Source organism: Trichomycterus rosablanca, chromosome 18 (assembly GCF_030014385.1).
Source record: "Trichomycterus rosablanca isolate fTriRos1 chromosome 18, fTriRos1.hap1, whole genome shotgun sequence".
Lineage (NCBI taxonomy): Eukaryota > Metazoa > Chordata > Actinopteri > Siluriformes > Trichomycteridae > Trichomycterus > Trichomycterus rosablanca.
Genome location: NC_086005.1, coordinates 14,503,129 through 14,521,429, shown reverse-complemented (window position 1 = coordinate 14,521,429; position 18,301 = coordinate 14,503,129). Strand labels below are relative to the sequence as shown.

The following is an 18,301-nucleotide window of genomic DNA, read 5'->3' as shown; positions in this document are numbered from 1 at the left end:
TTATTTACCGCTGCAGTTGAATCTGGTCTGCTAGCACGCCCTTGTAATGGAATGTTTATGCCAGGGGATTGATCAGACGCATCTCCTGGCTAACGATGCTGCATGGTGAATTTTAACTTTCTTGATAAGGGGAGTGGACATTTGTGTGTGTGTGTGTGTATCTGGAAAACAAATAGAAGCTTGTGCATGAGGAGGGTCAGCCAGATACTAATGATTGTCGATAAACGTCCGCATGAGTGGGTCCCCTCCCCGTTACTGCGAGACGTTCCGTAATAAATGTGCGCATTAATGCTCGGTGGCCAGCGCGGAACAGATTAAGATTTTAACTGGATTACTTCGCCCTTCAGCCAGCCCTCGGCTCCGGGTTGAAGGCAAACATATGTTTATTTATGAATCGGGTCATGTTGCGGGGCCGAGGTCATGCACGCACTTTGGAAAGCATCATCTTTCTTCCATACGTTGTGTCCGATGAATCGTAAGTTTTTACCAGACAGGGAGGATTTATTTCGCCCTTATGCATTCACACTCGACTCTCCTGCGATGGCAGGGAAACAGCGGCCCGCTTGATACAGTGCCTTCCTGGGAACAATAAATCCAGTGATAGAATGGCTTATCTTTTAACAGTGGTGTCAGGGAGGAGCATCCACCAGCTGCTATCACAGCTGTCTGAGGCACTGGGGAGCAAAGAAGAAATACCTAGCAAACTAGGAGTGTCTGTAGTGCAACATATATCCAATTATACATTCGATACTGTACATATCTGTAGCAGACTGCGGTTCTAAATCCATGAGCCAGCATTTTTTTTTTGCTTATTTCATCGGCAAGGGATGTGAACTAAGTAACTGTGCTGAACTGTTTTTTTTTATTCATTGTCATGGTACCAAGCAGCAAATAGGGTTTGGATTCTTTTTACCATTGGTAGTTGTACCCAAAGGATGCAGGATGCAATTCGTGAAACAGAAGAGCCTTGTTAAGGGCTTAATAGAGTCAGCCTGGTGGTGCTAGAATTTTTGCTTTAACCTTAACTCCTGCAAATTGATAGCTCCTAGTGGCCACTCTCCTTGGGATAACTAATTCTTCCAAGGTCCTGTATTGAATTTGGCTGCCTATCAAGTTTCCCATTTAGGCCTATCATTGTAATTTTTTAATGGTGTCTACTATCTCTAGTTCCACCCATTTTTCATTTATGGCTAGGCAGGTAAGGTACCAAGCAATTGATAAGAAGCCCTGAGATCTACGCACCACCCAACTACAAGTAGTTATTGGTCCTATGATCCAACCCAGTAACCCTTATCTGCTTGAGTCAGGATGTATAAAACCATCTGCACAATGGTACCCTGCCATTGTACCCTGACATAAATGGTAACCAAATTAAATTAAATTAAATTAATTAAATTAAAAGTACTTGGGTGTAGTGTCACTTGGCAAAAGAAATACCAAGATGTGGGGTCGGAGATTATTGTCCACATATTGTTGGACATAGAAATAATGCAGGCCACTTCTAATTCTGGATTTAATTTATGTTTGGATATAATTCTACTTAAAATATGGGTGTTTTAAATAGCCCTGAACTTCAAAGGGTGTCCTATTAAGTATTTATATGCTTTCTTCATAGGTTACAGAACCTTTGTGATGCACTATATGCCTAAAATGTTGTTGATGACTTGGTCCAACTTTGAAGTGTAAACTTTGAAGTCTAAATCAAGTCTGTAATTCTCAAGCGCTCATCACGCGCCTTAAAAATCGAGGTCCTTTGCTCTGAAAGCACACCTAAGGGTGCAATAAACCGTCGTTAGTGAAATGTGTTATCTGCAGCTCTTCAGACACTATCCTGCTCTTTCTGATGTGCTTTAGATGTAGAGGAGCCACATCAAAACCATGCATGAAATTTCAGGTTTCATTCCAGCCTTCAGCCTCAGAAACCGGGCACGCTCTAAAAGCTTGATGTTTGTGGAAAGCTGCTTTTGAATTAGAAAAGCAATTAAGCATTAGGTGGCGAGGCTTTGTTTCTGCGGCTTGTCACTGAACCTGAACTAAGAGGCTCTGATGACTCTCTGGATGATGATTTATTCCCCTGACCTTACTGAGAAGAGGGTTGTTTACAAATGCATGAGCTCCCAACATTACACTGTGTGTAAGTGTGTGTTTAAGATGAAGACTTTGCAGATGTCTGGCAACCCAGTGAACTACAAAGCCCTGTCAGTTCCAAAGCCCTGCTCCTGGTATGCCGTTTCATCTTTGAAACACCATATGAATGGGAGGTGTAGCACAGGTTTTGTAAACTATACGCTGCCTTGATCCACATGGTGATTCTGAGGTGTCCTGATAACGTTCCTTCAGAAGAACAACATCTTAACACTCATGCCTGTATTCTGGGCGATAATCAAGAGTTTCTTCACCACCATATTTCACAGGTTGATCAAAACATCACAGCATCACAGCTTTTCAAAGAAACAAAAGCTCTGTTTGTGTAGATTCACCTCTTTGGTGATGAAATTTAAGAGAGTTTTTCCTTGCGACTGTCAAGGCAAGTTGGCTTGCTCAACAAGGGGCTTTTGGTCTGTTGGTTCTGGATTATGTGAAGTTGCTTTGAGACAATTCCTATTGTAAAAAATTTGACTTGATTTCTGTAACAAAGCATGGTCCTTTGTGTTTGTGATTGTATTAACTAAAGGTGGCTGAAGGAAAAAGGCCAATTATTATGCTGAATGCACTGCCAGTTTTGCATTTCATGGACCACTAACCAAGGATGGCGTTATTGGAAAATCAAAAGTTTAAATTCCAAGAGTAAGCCCTGGATTAAGTCCCACTGCCATGCAGAGTTTCTAGCTTTTCTTCAATTCAATTTTTACTTACAATACTTTTGATTTAAGCTTATTTTGGTTGGTTTAAAGTAGGTTAATTTGAAGGCCTTGCTAAAAGACTCAACAGTGACATCTTGACATTGGTGGGGTACTTGATGTTCCAAACAACAGTCCAGATCCTAAGCCACAAGCCATTGCTGCCCTCAAACATAGTAAAGGGATTAAAAGTACATATGGATTGATGTTACCCATGAGCTGGGAATAACTTGCTTGTCCTGTTGAGCCCAACAGGTGTGCTAATTACCAAGCTCTGTTTATGAAACTGGTGTACTGGTAGTTATGGGCTGGTAGTCTTGGGTGGCTTGACTTGCTCAACAGGGATTCTGGATTCTGTGAAGTTGCTTTGAGACAATGTCTATTGTAAAATTTTGACTTGACTTGACTTCCGCAACAAAGCATGGTCCTTTGTGTTTGTTATCTGTGAGAATCCACTCTGGCTGGTGTAAAAGAAGCTTCTGGCAACTTCAGCTATGTTGGATTAGTAAACTGGAATGACTAAATTGGGAAAAAAATGCCAAGATTTGGGAGCCAGTAGACTTCTTGAACTTGGGTGAAGACAGCATTTGACAGTGCTGCCAGTTAGAAGCCTAAATTCAATAGTTTCGTATTTGCATAAACAGAGAATGACTTTAGACTTTAAAGCCAATATTGTGCCCATGGCTGCAGCCCTGAGTTCATTTTTCTCAGCGCTGAAGGTGGCTAAAGAGCTTTTGAAAGTGTCAGGACTTTTCTGCAGTTGGCTTTTTTTATAAGATGAATGTATTAATATAATCTGCTTATGTAGAAGTGTCTAAACAGCGTGCGCCCACATACGAGGACGGATCATTATTAACGACTAAACTTAGCCGTGTAAAGCTGCAATTCCTGCATGCAACATTATTAAAGTAGAAAATACTCGCGCGCTGTGATAATTTCTCACTGAACTTATGAAATTAAATGTTAATGTCCGCGAGTTAGCGGCTCCATTTCTGATTGAAATAAAATTGGATATTGCAGGAATATTGCGGCAAGAGTAACTAGAAAAACAACAGCGAGGGAAAAAAAGAGGTGAAAAAACACTGAGCGCTCTGTTTTTCTTTCAGCCGTGACCAGACCTGATTGACACGGTCGATGTGAACACAGAGCTAGAAGCGAAAGCTTATAGTTTTGTGATATCGGCTCTGTGGATATTTTTTTCTTCTTCTTCAGCCTGGATTCTTTTCTGCCATTTGTTATTTGTTTGGAGAAAGAAAACTCACAGGCCTGGTGTTAAGAGGGTGAGGTGGGGTTCAGTTCCAGTCTGAAGGTTCCAAGATTGTTGCGATAACAGTCTTTGCTCTCAGATTACACTCCAGAGCACCCTCATCAAAGAATGGCAACCTAGCATGAAGACGCATACACTTCAACAGTCCTTGCATGATGGCATGCAGATGGAGGGCAAAGAGGCCTACGTGTCTTAGTGTATTTTGACTTTGTACTTATAAACATGAAAAACATCGATTTTTTTACGTTTGGGGTGGATGTTGCATTGAAAACTGAGATTCAGTTGCTTGGCCAATGAAATGTTTAGAAATCTTCTCTATTTATTTCCTTTTTGCAGAAAAGTGTCCCATGGGGTGGGACAGCGGGACATTCCACTAGCACACCAGCGCCGAGATTCTGAACTCCTCGGTTCGAAACTCGGCGTCCACCGGTCGGCTGGGCGCCATCTAGCAGGCATAATTGGCAGTTCCTGCAGCAGACATGTCTCTGCTAGGGCGGGATGACCGGACTATGTGGGTGGGGTCTTCAAAACGCTGTGTAAGGACCCTGATTGACAGATAAAGAGGCGCCTGTGCAGAATGCATAGGTGAAAAGGGTTCAGCGCGGGTCGTCGGAGGCATGAGGAGCAATACACCCACCTCGACTGCAATCAGGGTCCCCCAGCAGCGGAAGATAAATTGGGGAGAAAATAGGAGAAAATACATAAATAAAATAGGGGGAAAAAGCACCCCACAGCATGACTCACCAACCTACATCATACTTTACTGCTAGAATTGCGTTTAATTTCATTTCATTGTATTGTTTTACCACAGCTTTATCCTAGTCAGGGTCATGGTGGGTCAAGTTTCCTCAGAATCACTGGGTGCAATGCAGGATCACACTCTAGATGGGACGTCGCCTCACAGCAAGAAGGTCCTGGGTTCGATCCCCAGACGGGGCGGTCCGGGTCCTTTTTGTGCCAAGTTTGCATGTTCTTCCCATGTCTGTGTGGGTTCCTCCCACAGTCCAAAAACATGCAGTCAGGTTAATTGGAGATACTGAATTGCCCTATAGGAGAGTGGGTGTGTGTATGTGTGTCTGCCCTGCGATGGACTGGTGCCCCGTCCAGGGTGTTACTGTGTGCCTTGCACCCATTGAAAAGCTGTGATAGGCTCCAGCACCCCTGCCCGTGACCCTAATGTGATAAGCGGCTAAGAAAGTGAGTGAGTGTTTAACCATTGCTTTAGCCTAGTCAGGGTCATAATGGGTCAGGTTTTGTCCAGTATTACACCCCAGATGTGACGTCAATCCATTGTGGGGCGTTGGCCATCCTTCTGTGATCGACAGGTAGCACCACTGGGGATTTGAACCCTGGATTGTGGTCATAGCAGGATTGCATAATTTACTCCGGAGCCACCCGAGCGACCTACTTCAAACCTGACATGATAAATTATTACCAAAACGATCTTATCACAGATCACAAGTGACTCTTGAGACTTGTCTGGTATGTGGTAGTACAGTAATTATATAATAAACGATGTCTTGGGGTCTCTAGTAGCATCTATATCCATCTATGTCTACCTCTATCTGTGTCTGCCTCTCTCGTCATACAGATCAGCATTCTCTGCTTCTTCTCGGAGTGCTTCTATTTTGTGATATATTCCCCCTTATTCCTAGAGTGCTTTTTCTCTAGAGGTTGAGTCTTTAAATTCTTATTTTTACTGCACTGGAAGCTGTTGGTTTAGAGTGCACGTACTGCATCCTTTCATGTCATGCTCTGATCTTTTAGCCCCACAGTGAAACAGGAAAATATAGAGTGGAATGATAGGTAGGGAATGCAAGATAAGGAAGGGGAAGACCGGAGCATAACGAGCGTCTTGGGTTTTTAAAGTCGGTTTGTAGGTCAGGGTCTGCAGTGGTGCTGTGAAATTTTGATCCTTGATCTGAGAATAGGACACTAGTATTGAGGAATATGGAAAATGCAATATTACGATACTTATAAGTAGTACTCTGTATTGGTATCGGTCCGATATTGGCCCAAATCACTGGATCGGATATCGGAAGGAAAAAAACATGTAATCCGATAATGTTGCTTAATGTAAATAACACAGTGTAAATAAGGCCATTGTTTGTGTGTAAAGCAGATAACACACGAAGATACGTTCCAACTGTTGTGTCTGCCTGTCTACAAATAAATTCAGTTCCACACAGTTCAGTTAATTCATGCCAACTAGTGGTAAAACACCTTACTGTTTCCTTTGCCGGGTATATCAAAATAAGAGTCTCATTCAAAGTATATAACCAAACAGAGGGCCGTTTATTGCCAGCTCACTCGGCAACTGCCGTAACAAGGTGCATCTTGATGTGCCACTGATCTACAACTCATCTGCAACAGCCATTTAGAAATTAAAACACACTGATCTACTTAAACTTTTAGCATTTTAAAAAATCATCTACTACTGCCAAATCTAAAAACACTGTTTAAACACAATAAAAATCATCTACTACTGCCACGTCTAAAAACACTGTTTAAACACAATAAAAATCATCTACTACTGCCACGTCCAAAAACACTGTTTAAACACAATAAAAATCATCTACTACTGCCACGTCTAAAAACACTGTTTAAACACAATAAAAATAATCTACTACTGCCACGTCTAAAAACACTGTTTAAACACAATAAAAATAATCTACTACTTCCACATCTAAAAACACAGTTTAAACACAATAAAAATCATCTACTACTGCCACATCTAAAACTCTGTTTAAACACAATAAAAATCATCTACTACTGCCACATCTAAAAACACTGTTTAAACACAATAAAAATAATCTACTACTGCCACATCTAAAACACTGTGTAAACACAATAAAACCATTTACTACTGCCACATCTAAAAACACTGTTTAAACACAATAAAAATCATCTACTACTGCCACATCTAAAACACTGTTTAAAACCTAATAAAAATCATCCACTACTGCCACATCTAAAAACACTGTTTAAACACAATAAAAATAATCTACTACTGCCACATCTAAAAACACAGTTTAAACACAATAAAAATCATCTACTACTGCCACATCTAAAACACTGTGTAAACACAATAAAACCATTTACTACTGCCACATCTAAAAACACTGTTTAAACACGTGGCAGTAGTAGATGATTTTTATTGTGTTTAAACAGTGTTTTTAGATTTGGCAGTAGTAGATGATTTTTTAAAATGATAGATAGATGGACAGATATAGATGTATAGATGGGCAGATGATGGATAGATGGATGGATGTACAGATATGTAGATGTATAGACAGATGGATGGATGGATGGATAAATGGATAGGTGGACAGATAGATAGATGTATAGATGGATGGATGAATGGATGGATAGATGGATGGATAGATCAATGGATGGATAGATAGATAGATGGACAGATAGATAGATGGACAGACAGATAGATGTATAAATGGATGGATGGATAGATGGATGGATGAATAGATGGATAGATAGATAGATAGATAGATAGATAGATAGATGGATAGATGGATGGATGGATGGATGGATGGATGAATAGATGGATAGATAGATAGATAGATAGATAGATAGATAGATAGATGGATAGATGGATAGATGGATGGATGGATGGATGGATGGATGAATAGATGGACAGATAGATAGATGTATAGATGGATGGATGAATAGATGGACAGATATATAGATGTATACATGGATGGATAGATGGACAGATAGATAGCTGTATACATAGATGGATGGATGAATGGATGGATAGATGGACAGACAGATAGATGTATAGATGGATGAATAGATAGATGGATGGATGGATAGATAGACAGATAAATAGATGTATAGATGGATGGATAGAGGGATAGATGGACAGATAGACAGATGGATAGATGGATGGATGGATGGATATATGGATAGATGGACAGATAGATGTATGTCTGGATGGATAGATGGACAGATAGATAGATGTATAAATGGATGGATGAATGGATAGATAGATGGTTAGATAGACGGAAGGACGGACGGACGGACGGACAGACAGATAGATAGATAGACAATGATTTCTTCTTTGTTTTTTTTTCTCGTTCCTAACCCGTCTCTCTGCATCTTAACAGATTTTTACCTGTCTGTGTGTCAGTATCTATCAGGCTGGAGTACAAGAACTACTCAGATCTGTTAACTCCATCTATCTGCAGAAGCTCCCGGCAAAACTACAAATCACATCAATAGTATTTAAATGAACCTTATTAAAGGGTAAAATATTTCTAAAAACAGAACACTTGACATCTTAGATTTACCTTGTAAATTCATTGGAATGAAAATACCACGGGTTGAGAAATACAGGTGTTTTTGACAGGGCCAGACAGCAGCCTGGCAGAGCGAGGCATGTTGATGAAAAAGAAACGTAATTACAGGGAGCTTAAACATCTACAGCCCAAATATCAGCGGAATTACGCGCCCAAAGCCCCTTAGCTGGCACTGAAAGAAAACAGAGATCCAACCGCAAGCACCCCTCAGTTGTGGATCTATAAAAAGGTGCACATTTCATTCTTTACAGTCCCTGATACGGGTGTCACATTGCTAACGGTAGCTGCGGTTTAGGGTGGAGAGAACGGCAGCTCGGAGCCAAATTGAAACGCTTTCCAAAAACGTCCCCCTGCCAAACTCGCTTGTATAAACACAGGGCGGGTTGATGAATGAGCTGTGGTGCTGTCGTATAATGTGAGGCATATATTAAATTCAAACTCATTCTTATCTCCTTATGATCTCTTTTCTCAGATGACGACTACTTGGGACTGGGCGAGCTTCCCGAGACTTTTCCCTCGGACCCTCCCGAGCCCCTCCCACACTTCCTGATGGAGCCGGAGGAGGCCTATATCGTCAAAAACAAACCGGTCAACCTGTACTGCAAAGCTACGCCCGCTACGCAGATCTACTTCAAGTGTAACAGCGAGTGGGTACCGCAGAAGGAGCACACGGTGGAGGAGCGTGTGGATGAAACCTCAGGTTAGAACCTTGTTTTAAAAAAGGAATACACACACTTAGCACACATCTCACAAAACACACCCTCTCCCTCAAGCATTACACACTGTTGGAAAGCTGAGTAAATGAATAATTTAGACTAGACTGGTTTACAGCCCCTCTTTCCCTCACCTCATAACGAGAGAAGACTCTCTCCCCACAGCTCTCAGAGGTAGTCTTCAAAAACTGAGCTAGCATTAAACCGCTGCTGCGCTATTAGCATGACGGTCGAGCTCTTCGTCTGGTTCTCGAGACATTATTAAGGATCAGATGGCGCTCACGCTGAACCCTTTTGTCCCCCATTTCTTTGAAAGCGCTGATAACAAACACACCCGGGACTATCTGAGATGGCCCAGTGATGTATCGTACGAGGGTGATATTGAGGCCAGTTTTTATTCCCCTCTTGAACTTTGATTACCTACATTTCAAGTGATCATGAGGTTATGAGTTCCAAAGGTTGCAGGCCTCAGAAACATTATTGGTGTATCAAGTGGACAGCTTTAGAACTCGTGTTAAACAAGGACAAGAGTGGTTGCAGGTCACAAGTATACAGAACAGAATGGACAGATCCTAATAAATGCAGGGCTGCAATCTAAAAAGCAGACATAACATTATGACCACCTCCTGGTTTCTACACTCACTGTCCATTTTATCAGCTCCACTTACCAATTAGGAGCACTTTGTAGTTCCACAATTACTGACTGTAGTCCATTTGTTTCTGTACATACTTTTTAGCCCTGTTCTTCAATGGTCAGGACCCCCACAGGACCACTACAAAGTAGATATTATTTGGTGGTGGATCATTCTCAGCACTGCAGTGATACTGACATGGTGGTGGTGTGTTAGTGTGTTTTGTGCTGGTATGACTGGATAAGACACAGCAGCGCTGCTGGAGTTTTTAAACACCTCACTGTCACTGCTGGACTGAGAATAGTCTACCAACCAAAAATATCGAGCCAACAACTGCTGTAGGCAGCGTCCTGTGACCACTGATAAAGGTCTAGAAGATCTCAAACAGCAGCAATAGATGTTCGATTGTCTCTGATTTTACATCTACAAAGTGAACCAACTAGGTAGGAGTGTCTAATAGAGTGGACAGTGAGTGGACACTATTTAAAAACTCCAGCAGCGCTGCTGTGTCTGATCAACTTATAATAAATAATAAAAAAATAATACCTGCTCTGTGGTGGTCCTGTGGGGGTCCTGACCATTGAAGAACAGGGTGAAAGCAGGCTAAAAAAGTATGTAGAGAAACAGATGGACTGCAGTCAATAAGTGTAAAACTACAAAGTGCTTCTATATGGTAAGTGGAGCTGATACAATGGACAGGGAGTGTAGAAACAAGGAGGTGGTTTTAATGTTATGGTTGAAAACCTAGTGAGCTGCCTTGCTGCCTACTGCCTACCTAGGCAGCTGCCTTAAGTAGAGAGGCATAAGAAATAAGACATTGAACTTATAAGGCAGATTATTCAGACACACCACCTAGACAGCAATTACGTCACTTACTAATCTAACACAGTTAGCCTTAGGTCATTCAAACTAATGGGCTGAGACAGCACAACCCACTAGCATGCCAGCTAACATCTCCTTCTGTGTACTGAAAACGGTTAAACTGTCACTGACAAGCCCTCATTTGCAAATAAATGACACTTGTATGTGTACATTTATACAAATTAAAAATCAGTGAGAATTTATTTACACTTGAAACGAACTCCGTTTGTTACTCCGCAGCCGTCTGGCATATGTCATTTTTTGTGAGAAAAGTTGTGCCGCACTGAATGCTGGGATTACCTTCACTGCTAAGGAAGCATCAGATGCTCCTTCGTCATTCAGTCAGATTATCACTTTGAAATAAGGCACCTTACTAGGCAGCATTTTAGGGCATCTAAGAATTCAAACAGCCTTCTTGTCAGGAGCGCGTAGGATGATGTACAATGCGTCTATGTAGAGAGCTCACTAGGTATTCAGACACTGAATTTTTTCTTCAAGCGACTCTGATTACACAGTGACCCAATTAAAAGTTCATTGAAGCCAACCCGCTATCTCACGTTAACGGGTTTAGCCCTGACGAGAGTGGCGTGCTTTTATAGCCGAGCTTATTCAAATCGAAAGCGGCGCCGCGCAGTTCAGGGCCGGACGCGAGCACAAGCCGCTATCGCACTTAGTGACTGTGGGTTGTTAATAACCAGCAGCTCAATAGAGTCTTCGGAGCACGGAGAGGAAAAGAAAGTGCTGGTGAGAGTGGCATGATTGCTACCTGTGGGCTACTGGGACAACTCAATTTCCCACTTCGGCAGCTGAATGCAGCCAATCAAATAGGTCCTGTTGTCTGAAATGGTGTTGAAGTCCTCAGGGATTTTATTCTTTTTTTTTTTTTTTTTTATATGCTAGACATTGTGTGTGGCTCTGAAGTCTGGTTTAAATAGCGTACACATGTTTAGATAGCCGGGAGTACAGCACAACCCCGCCTACACATTTCTATTCTTGTTAGATTTTCACACATCACGCTGAATGGCCAGCAGCGGCGGCTGAAAATAAGTGAATTCGTATATAAAGGAAAGTAATGGAATTCTCTAACTCTATTAACTGTGGATTATGATAAGGAGTAAAGAAAAATAATGAAGTGATATTGAAATTTTCTCTGGAATCACATGTGGGTGGACATTTTCAAACTAAAGACAAGCATGTATATTGGTGTGGAGAAATCATTTCCTCATGTATTGCATATTTGTCATACTCAATGATTTTTAGATCAGTAAATGAAGCATGATGTTACACAGAGCGAATAAAACACCTACTGTAAAAGATAATGTCATTATGCTATTGAAGGAAATATAACATGTATTTCTGAGGAGGCTCGTCCATTGAGGAAAGGGAGGACCATCCTCCTTAAAATTTATGAGAAAAATAAACACACACAAATACTCAACAGTGCCGAGTAAATGCCCAAAAGTCACGTTAAGCCAGTGATGCTGTTGCATTTTGTACATATTTTTACATTTACATTTTCAGCATTTAGCAGATGCTCTTTATCCAAAGCAACTACAGTTAGCTCACTAATTAAATCTGTTTACTGCTGCTTTTAAACCTATCTGGGTTTTATATGTATCGATATGACCTCACTAACACCTTCCTCATCCCCAATTTACCAAGCTTAACCTCCTTCCAATTAAAAGATCAATCTACCCATAGCCTATTGGTTAAGGTACTGGACTAGTAATCAGAAGGTCGCTGGTTCACGCCCCACCACTGCCAGGTTGTTGCTGTTGGGCCCATGAGCAAGGCCCTTAACCCTCAATTGCTTATATTGTCACAGTACTGTAAGTCGCTTTGGATAAAGGTGTCTGCTAAATGCTGATAATGTAAAATGTAAATACCCAGGAGTGGTTGATATACATTAAAAACAATGGGTAACATTGGGAAGCAACAGCTCTTCCAGGAAGTCAAGAAACATCCCAGAAAACATATGAAAGAAGTGCAGATGTATTCAGCCTCAGCCAAGGCTAGCGTTCTTAATTTTACAACTTAAGAGAACAAATAAAAACCAAAAAATAGTCATGCAAAGCAAAAGAAATAGCAGTGCTTATCCTCCAATTGCAAAACAAATAAAAGGTTTAATGAAAAAAAAAAACATTTTATTTATTTTTTAAGTGGTTGGGGAAGCACGTGTCAAACTCAAGGCCCGCGGGCCAAATCCGACCCGCCACGTAATTTTATGTGGGCCACGAGAGCTTAAAAGACGTATGATTGTCTTAAAATACACTGTAAAACGTGCATAAACTGCATCTCCCACAATGCATGCCAATTTTGTGACCCGCAAAGTAACCGCATCCCGCCACTAGATGGCAGCGTTTCCACATCAGCGTTTAACTGAAACGGTTTTCCAACAAGTGATGTTGAGAAATATTTACAAATAATTCCAAAATGTACAAGAAGAGAAAACTGAAGCAGAAGGAAGAGAATTTAATGAAAGATGGGAAAGTGAATTCAAGTTTGTGCTTCAAGAAGAAAAACCAGTACGTCTCTTGTGTTATGAGGCCGTGTCTGTGGTAAAGGAGAACAATATAAATGTAGATATACTGTACATTATAAATATACAGTATACATTTGGCATTTTGACACTAAACAGAATTTAGCCTCCAAGAAAAACATCAAATTGTCTGCAATCACAGCAGGATACGTTACAATCGGCCCTTTGAGGGCCACCATAATGCAGATGTGGCCCTCGGTGAAAATGAGTCTGACACCCCTGGATTAGAGAGTTCCTGTAATATTTTCTGCCTGGGACGATGTCGATTAAGTCTATAAGTAGGTGAAGGTAATCTGAGATGAATCTGCTTATGGCATGAAGAGTGTGGAAATTTAATAAACCACCCAAAGCTCACCAGAAGGAAGTAAGAAGATCTGAATAAGCTTGGCTGGTGGGAGCGTAGGATAAAAAAATGCAAAACTTGTGTCAGGTTTCCAATTAAAAGCCTAATTTTATCTTACATTGCTTACATGAAACGGATGCAAATGATCAAATCCTTTTCATTCAGATTATCCTTTAGGCCACCCAATGAGAGGGTCCCTGCTGAGTCTGGTTCCTCCTTGGTTTCTTCTTGTAATATTTATGGAGTTTATTGGTAAAATTGCTTTGAGGTAATGTCTATAAGTTAAAAGTGCTATACATATAGACATTTAACATGCAATTTTAATAATGATGGTAGCTTTTTAGATGGCCAAGCAAACACAAAACCTTTATTTTTTTAGGGTAAAACAATCTTTTAGGGTAAAAAAAAAGCATATTTTAACACTCAAGACACTCAGGACTAGAGACGTCAATGATTAGCCGACAAAGAAGTCACTGTTCGATTAATGCTGTTGCTTAAAAATGGCATTTTAATTCATTTCCAGCAGCTGATTGATTTGAACTGAAGGTAAAAGTTCAGACTGCTGATTTGCAACTTACCCACCTGCAGGGAGCATTCACCAGATTGCTGTACAAAATTATTTTAGTGCTGCAGTTCTAATTCAAACAGAATTTTAAAAATTCACTATATAAATAATGAATGACTGACTTATTAACTGTTAAAAAACAAGTGTTTTTACAAACATAACATGGATTTGCTTGCCATCTTTTAATAACTACACTAATAATGCCAGTAAAGGCTTTAATATACTGACTGCATCTTTATTATGATTAGCATATTTTGAACTGTTTACTACCGACTACTGTTAAAAACCAGTTTGAAATGATGAACTGGTTCTGCTCATTGTGTTTCTGTTGAACTTTAATAAAAAAAAAGACTACATTCACATCCACACATGCAGAGGTTAACATGCAGTCAGATTTTATGCTGATGATTTCTATTTGGGTTAAAATGCATCTGGATGCAAAACTGGCGCATGCACACTGAGGACGGATGAGGGTGCATTTCAAGTTGGCACATTGTAGAGATCTATAGCTTTAATCTTAATTGGAATCAATAGTCAGCCGTTGGAAATTAATGAATTGGTTAACTCATTTTAATTATTAACTGGTTCTTAATGTTGAACTGGTTCTGCTTACAGTGTTTAATAATCTTACTGTTTACATAAGTGCCATGTTTGCTACAATACACTTTATTCAGTAATAAAAAGTGTGAATTGTTGATATGAGACTCAGTGATGCGTTTAATATTTTGTTGGGATGTCATAAGCTTGTCAGTTATTGGTTAAATGTTGACTGACATTCGGTTATAGGTTAAAAGTAACTTCAAAATTAGCCACTAGCACACCAGAGCTGACATTTCAAACTCGTCGGTTCGAAACTCAGCTCTGTCATTCGGCTGGGCTGGGAGGCTACATAAACAACGATTGGCTTGTTCATCATACAGGTTGAGAAAAGCCGGATAGGGACCTTATAACTGATGTAATTAGTTAGCTGATCCGCATATGAACTCGCCTCGTGCAGGTGAAAAGATGCAGTCGGCTACTGCACACGTGTCGGAGGGGGCGTGTGACAGTCTCACTATCCTCAATTGGGGAGGGGGTCAGGACCTGTGGACAACTGGGTAAAAATTGGACGCGCTAACAATAAGGAGAAAAAGGAAGAAAATGCATAAAACAATAACATTAAAATTTGCATCCCTCTTCAGGACCATTACAACAAGACTGTTAAAGTGTTTTTCAAAGTGGGGCCAAAGTCTTAAAGACTTGATTTTCTGCTATCAGATTTTTCCCATATTCCCTGCCGTCTTTCCATTCCTTTTAGCTTTCTTCTCCATATCTTTCTCTCAGTTTCTCTCACTCTCTGTGCTCTCTGTGTCTATGCCCACTTCACTCCTCTCTAATTTCTCCTGATTGACAGAAAAGAACCACAGATAGAGGCTAGTCAATAGTTACCCAAGCCGGCAGAAACATGATCCAATGCCCACACTCATTCTCAACCTCTTTTCCACTCTCTTCATTCATCTTGCCGCTCTCTACTGTCTTTCTATATTGGGTAAAGGAGTAGATTAACGGGCATTTGGGCCCTGAGCGAGCCCGATCTGTGCTGTTATCTGCGCCAGGCACCAGTCTCCATCTACTCTGTCTTTTTTCTTCCTCCTCCTCTGCATGAAAGTAAATAAAGAAGGACTTTGCTTGTATGTAGGATCATTATCTTCCTGCAAATGGTTTTTTGGAAGACAGTGTAGTGGCTTCAAGGAGAAACACCTACTCAAATGTTCCACCATTGATTGGTTCTGTCTAACCATCGGCATTGTCTTAAATATCAAGCGAAGAGAAAGGGGGTTTAAAATTACACTCCATTAAGGTCAGAATACTTGTTTGATGGAATAAATGCTTTGGTGTTGTGTAATTGATGACGCCCAACACGGTGTTAGAAAATAACAGATGACGCAGAAATAGAGATGATTAAGCAATTTCAGTGGTCTTATAAGATCAGTACTTGTCATATTATAGGAGATTATTTTAAATTATTATGATGAAATGTTGCGCAATATGATGAGTGCTTAGTGTCAGATTATGCAAAAATGCTTCACAGACAATAATTAAAGCACATCGATTAACACTTTTAGCAGTGGTGTTGCAAAAACGAGCCCGCGGCATAAAGATGGAAATTGTATGTCTAGATTAAACACAATTTCAGAGTCAAAGAAGAAAATGTAAAGCAGTTTGTGAATGGGTAAAAGAAGACAACATGTCAAAACCCCAAACATTGTCCTTTAGTAGCCAACAAGAAGAACGGGCACAACTCTGGTTAGATCTTTGACCAATGTACATAATAAAATTTGTTTATAATTCAGACTTTTCAGTACAGCTCGTCTATTCTCTACATGGTTATAACAAAAATAATCCCGTGTATCAAGCCACCTTTGGTGACTCACCTGCTCATCTCTATGATGCCAGACCCCACCTAATCAGACCCCTTTGCCTGCGAATTGGCCCCACACTGACCACTTTAAATTTCCCAGTAGGCCCCACCAAGCCCCCTCTGCCTTTGCCTCAACAACATCAGAAAGATTCGACCATTTCTCTCCATGGAAGCTACTCAGATTCTGGTCCAGTCACTTGTAATCTCACGGTTGGACTACTGCAACTCCCTCCTGGCAGGTGCTCCCATGTCTACTACCAAACCCTTGCAGCTCATTCAAAATGCAGCTGCTCACCTGGTTTTTAACCAACCTAAACACTGCCACATCACCCCACTGCTGCGTTCTCTTCACTGGCTTCCTGTAGCTGCATGCATTCAATTTAAAACACTGATGCTCGCCTACAAAGCCAAAAATGGACCAGCCCCAAGCTACCTTTGTGGTCTAATCAAACCCTGCTCTGTACCGCGCAACCTCCGAGCCACTAGTTTCGCTTAACTTGATCCTCCACCCAGGACTAGAGGAAGACAAGCATCAAGGTTCTTCTCTGTACTGGCACCCAAGTGGTGGAACAAACTTCCTCTGTCTGTCTGAACATCTGAGTCTCTTGCTGTCTTTAAAAAACGATTAAAAACTCACCTTTTTACTAAGCACTTAAGCTGACTTGTACTTACTTACTAACACTCTTTATCATTTCTAAAAAAAAAACAAAAAAAAAACTTTGGTTCTAACAGGTTTTAGCAGATTTGTGTTCTTGGACTGTTGTTTACTTAAACTAGAGTAATGAAATCAAAGATTTCTTGGCATCCGTCTATCTCGTGAGATAATGGTAGCACCTTGGTCGGTCAAGAGCAGTCCTGTTGATGCCTACCAAGAAATCAAAGATTCACTGGCATCCGTCAATCTCGTGAGATAATGGTAGCACCTTGGTCGGTCAAGAGCAGTCCTGTTGATGCCTACCAAGAAATCAAAGATTCACTGGCATCCGTCTATCTCGTGAGATAATGGTAGCACCTTGGTCGGTCAAGAGCAGTCCTGTTGATGCCTACCAAGAAATCAAAGATTCACTGGCATCCGTCTATCTCGTGAGATAATGGTAGCACCTTGGTCGGTCAAGAGCAGTCCTGTTGATGCCTACCAAGAAATCAAAGATTCACTGGCATCCGTCTATCTCGTGAGATAATGGTAGCACCTTGGTCGGTCAAGAGCAGTCCTGTTGATGCCTACCAAGAAATCAAAGATTCACTGGCATCCGTCTATCTCGTGAGATAATGGTAGCACCTTGGTCGGTCAAGAGCAGTCCTGTTGATGCCTACCAAGAAATCAAAGATTCACTGGCATCCGTCTATCTCGTGAGATAATGGTAGCACCTTGGTCGGTCAAGAGCAGTCCTGTTGATGGCACCGTCTGGAGTGACTGAGCAATCCAATCCTAGCGTGGCAGTCTCTACCACAAGTATTGCAGACATAGTCGGAGTGTTGGAAAGAGGCCTGGGTTTGCTGATTCTGCTTTCTGCGAATAAAATGGCAAGACGATTGGTCCAGCAATTCCCAAAACGAACTGCATGAAATAACTCCCCACATCAATGTTAAACACAACTGAGACCAGACAATTATCACCAGGTGCCGAATTGGTCATACTGCCCTCACCCACCGTCACCTCCTGGTTGGCGACCAGGCACCAACCTGTCGATTATGTGCTACAACCCTTACAATTAAACATATTTCGTTAGAATGTACTACAATTTCAGCCATTAGAGACGACTTTTATAGGGTTAAGAACATGAAAGACTTGTTCGGGAAGAATCCTCCAATTAAAATTCTAACCTT

General features: G+C 41.0%; 1 protein-coding gene across 1 annotated transcript in view; it reads left to right on the top strand.

Annotated features, from left to right (window-relative positions):
• unc5cb (unc-5 netrin receptor Cb) overlaps positions 1-18,301 on the top strand; it is a 262,930-nt gene that overhangs the window by 103,574 nt on the left and 141,055 nt on the right. The window contains exon 2 of the mRNA XM_063013743.1: positions 8,893-9,120. Coding sequence (XP_062869813.1) covers positions 8,893-9,120 — 228 coding nt within the window. The remainder of the gene's footprint in view (positions 1-8,892; positions 9,121-18,301) is intronic.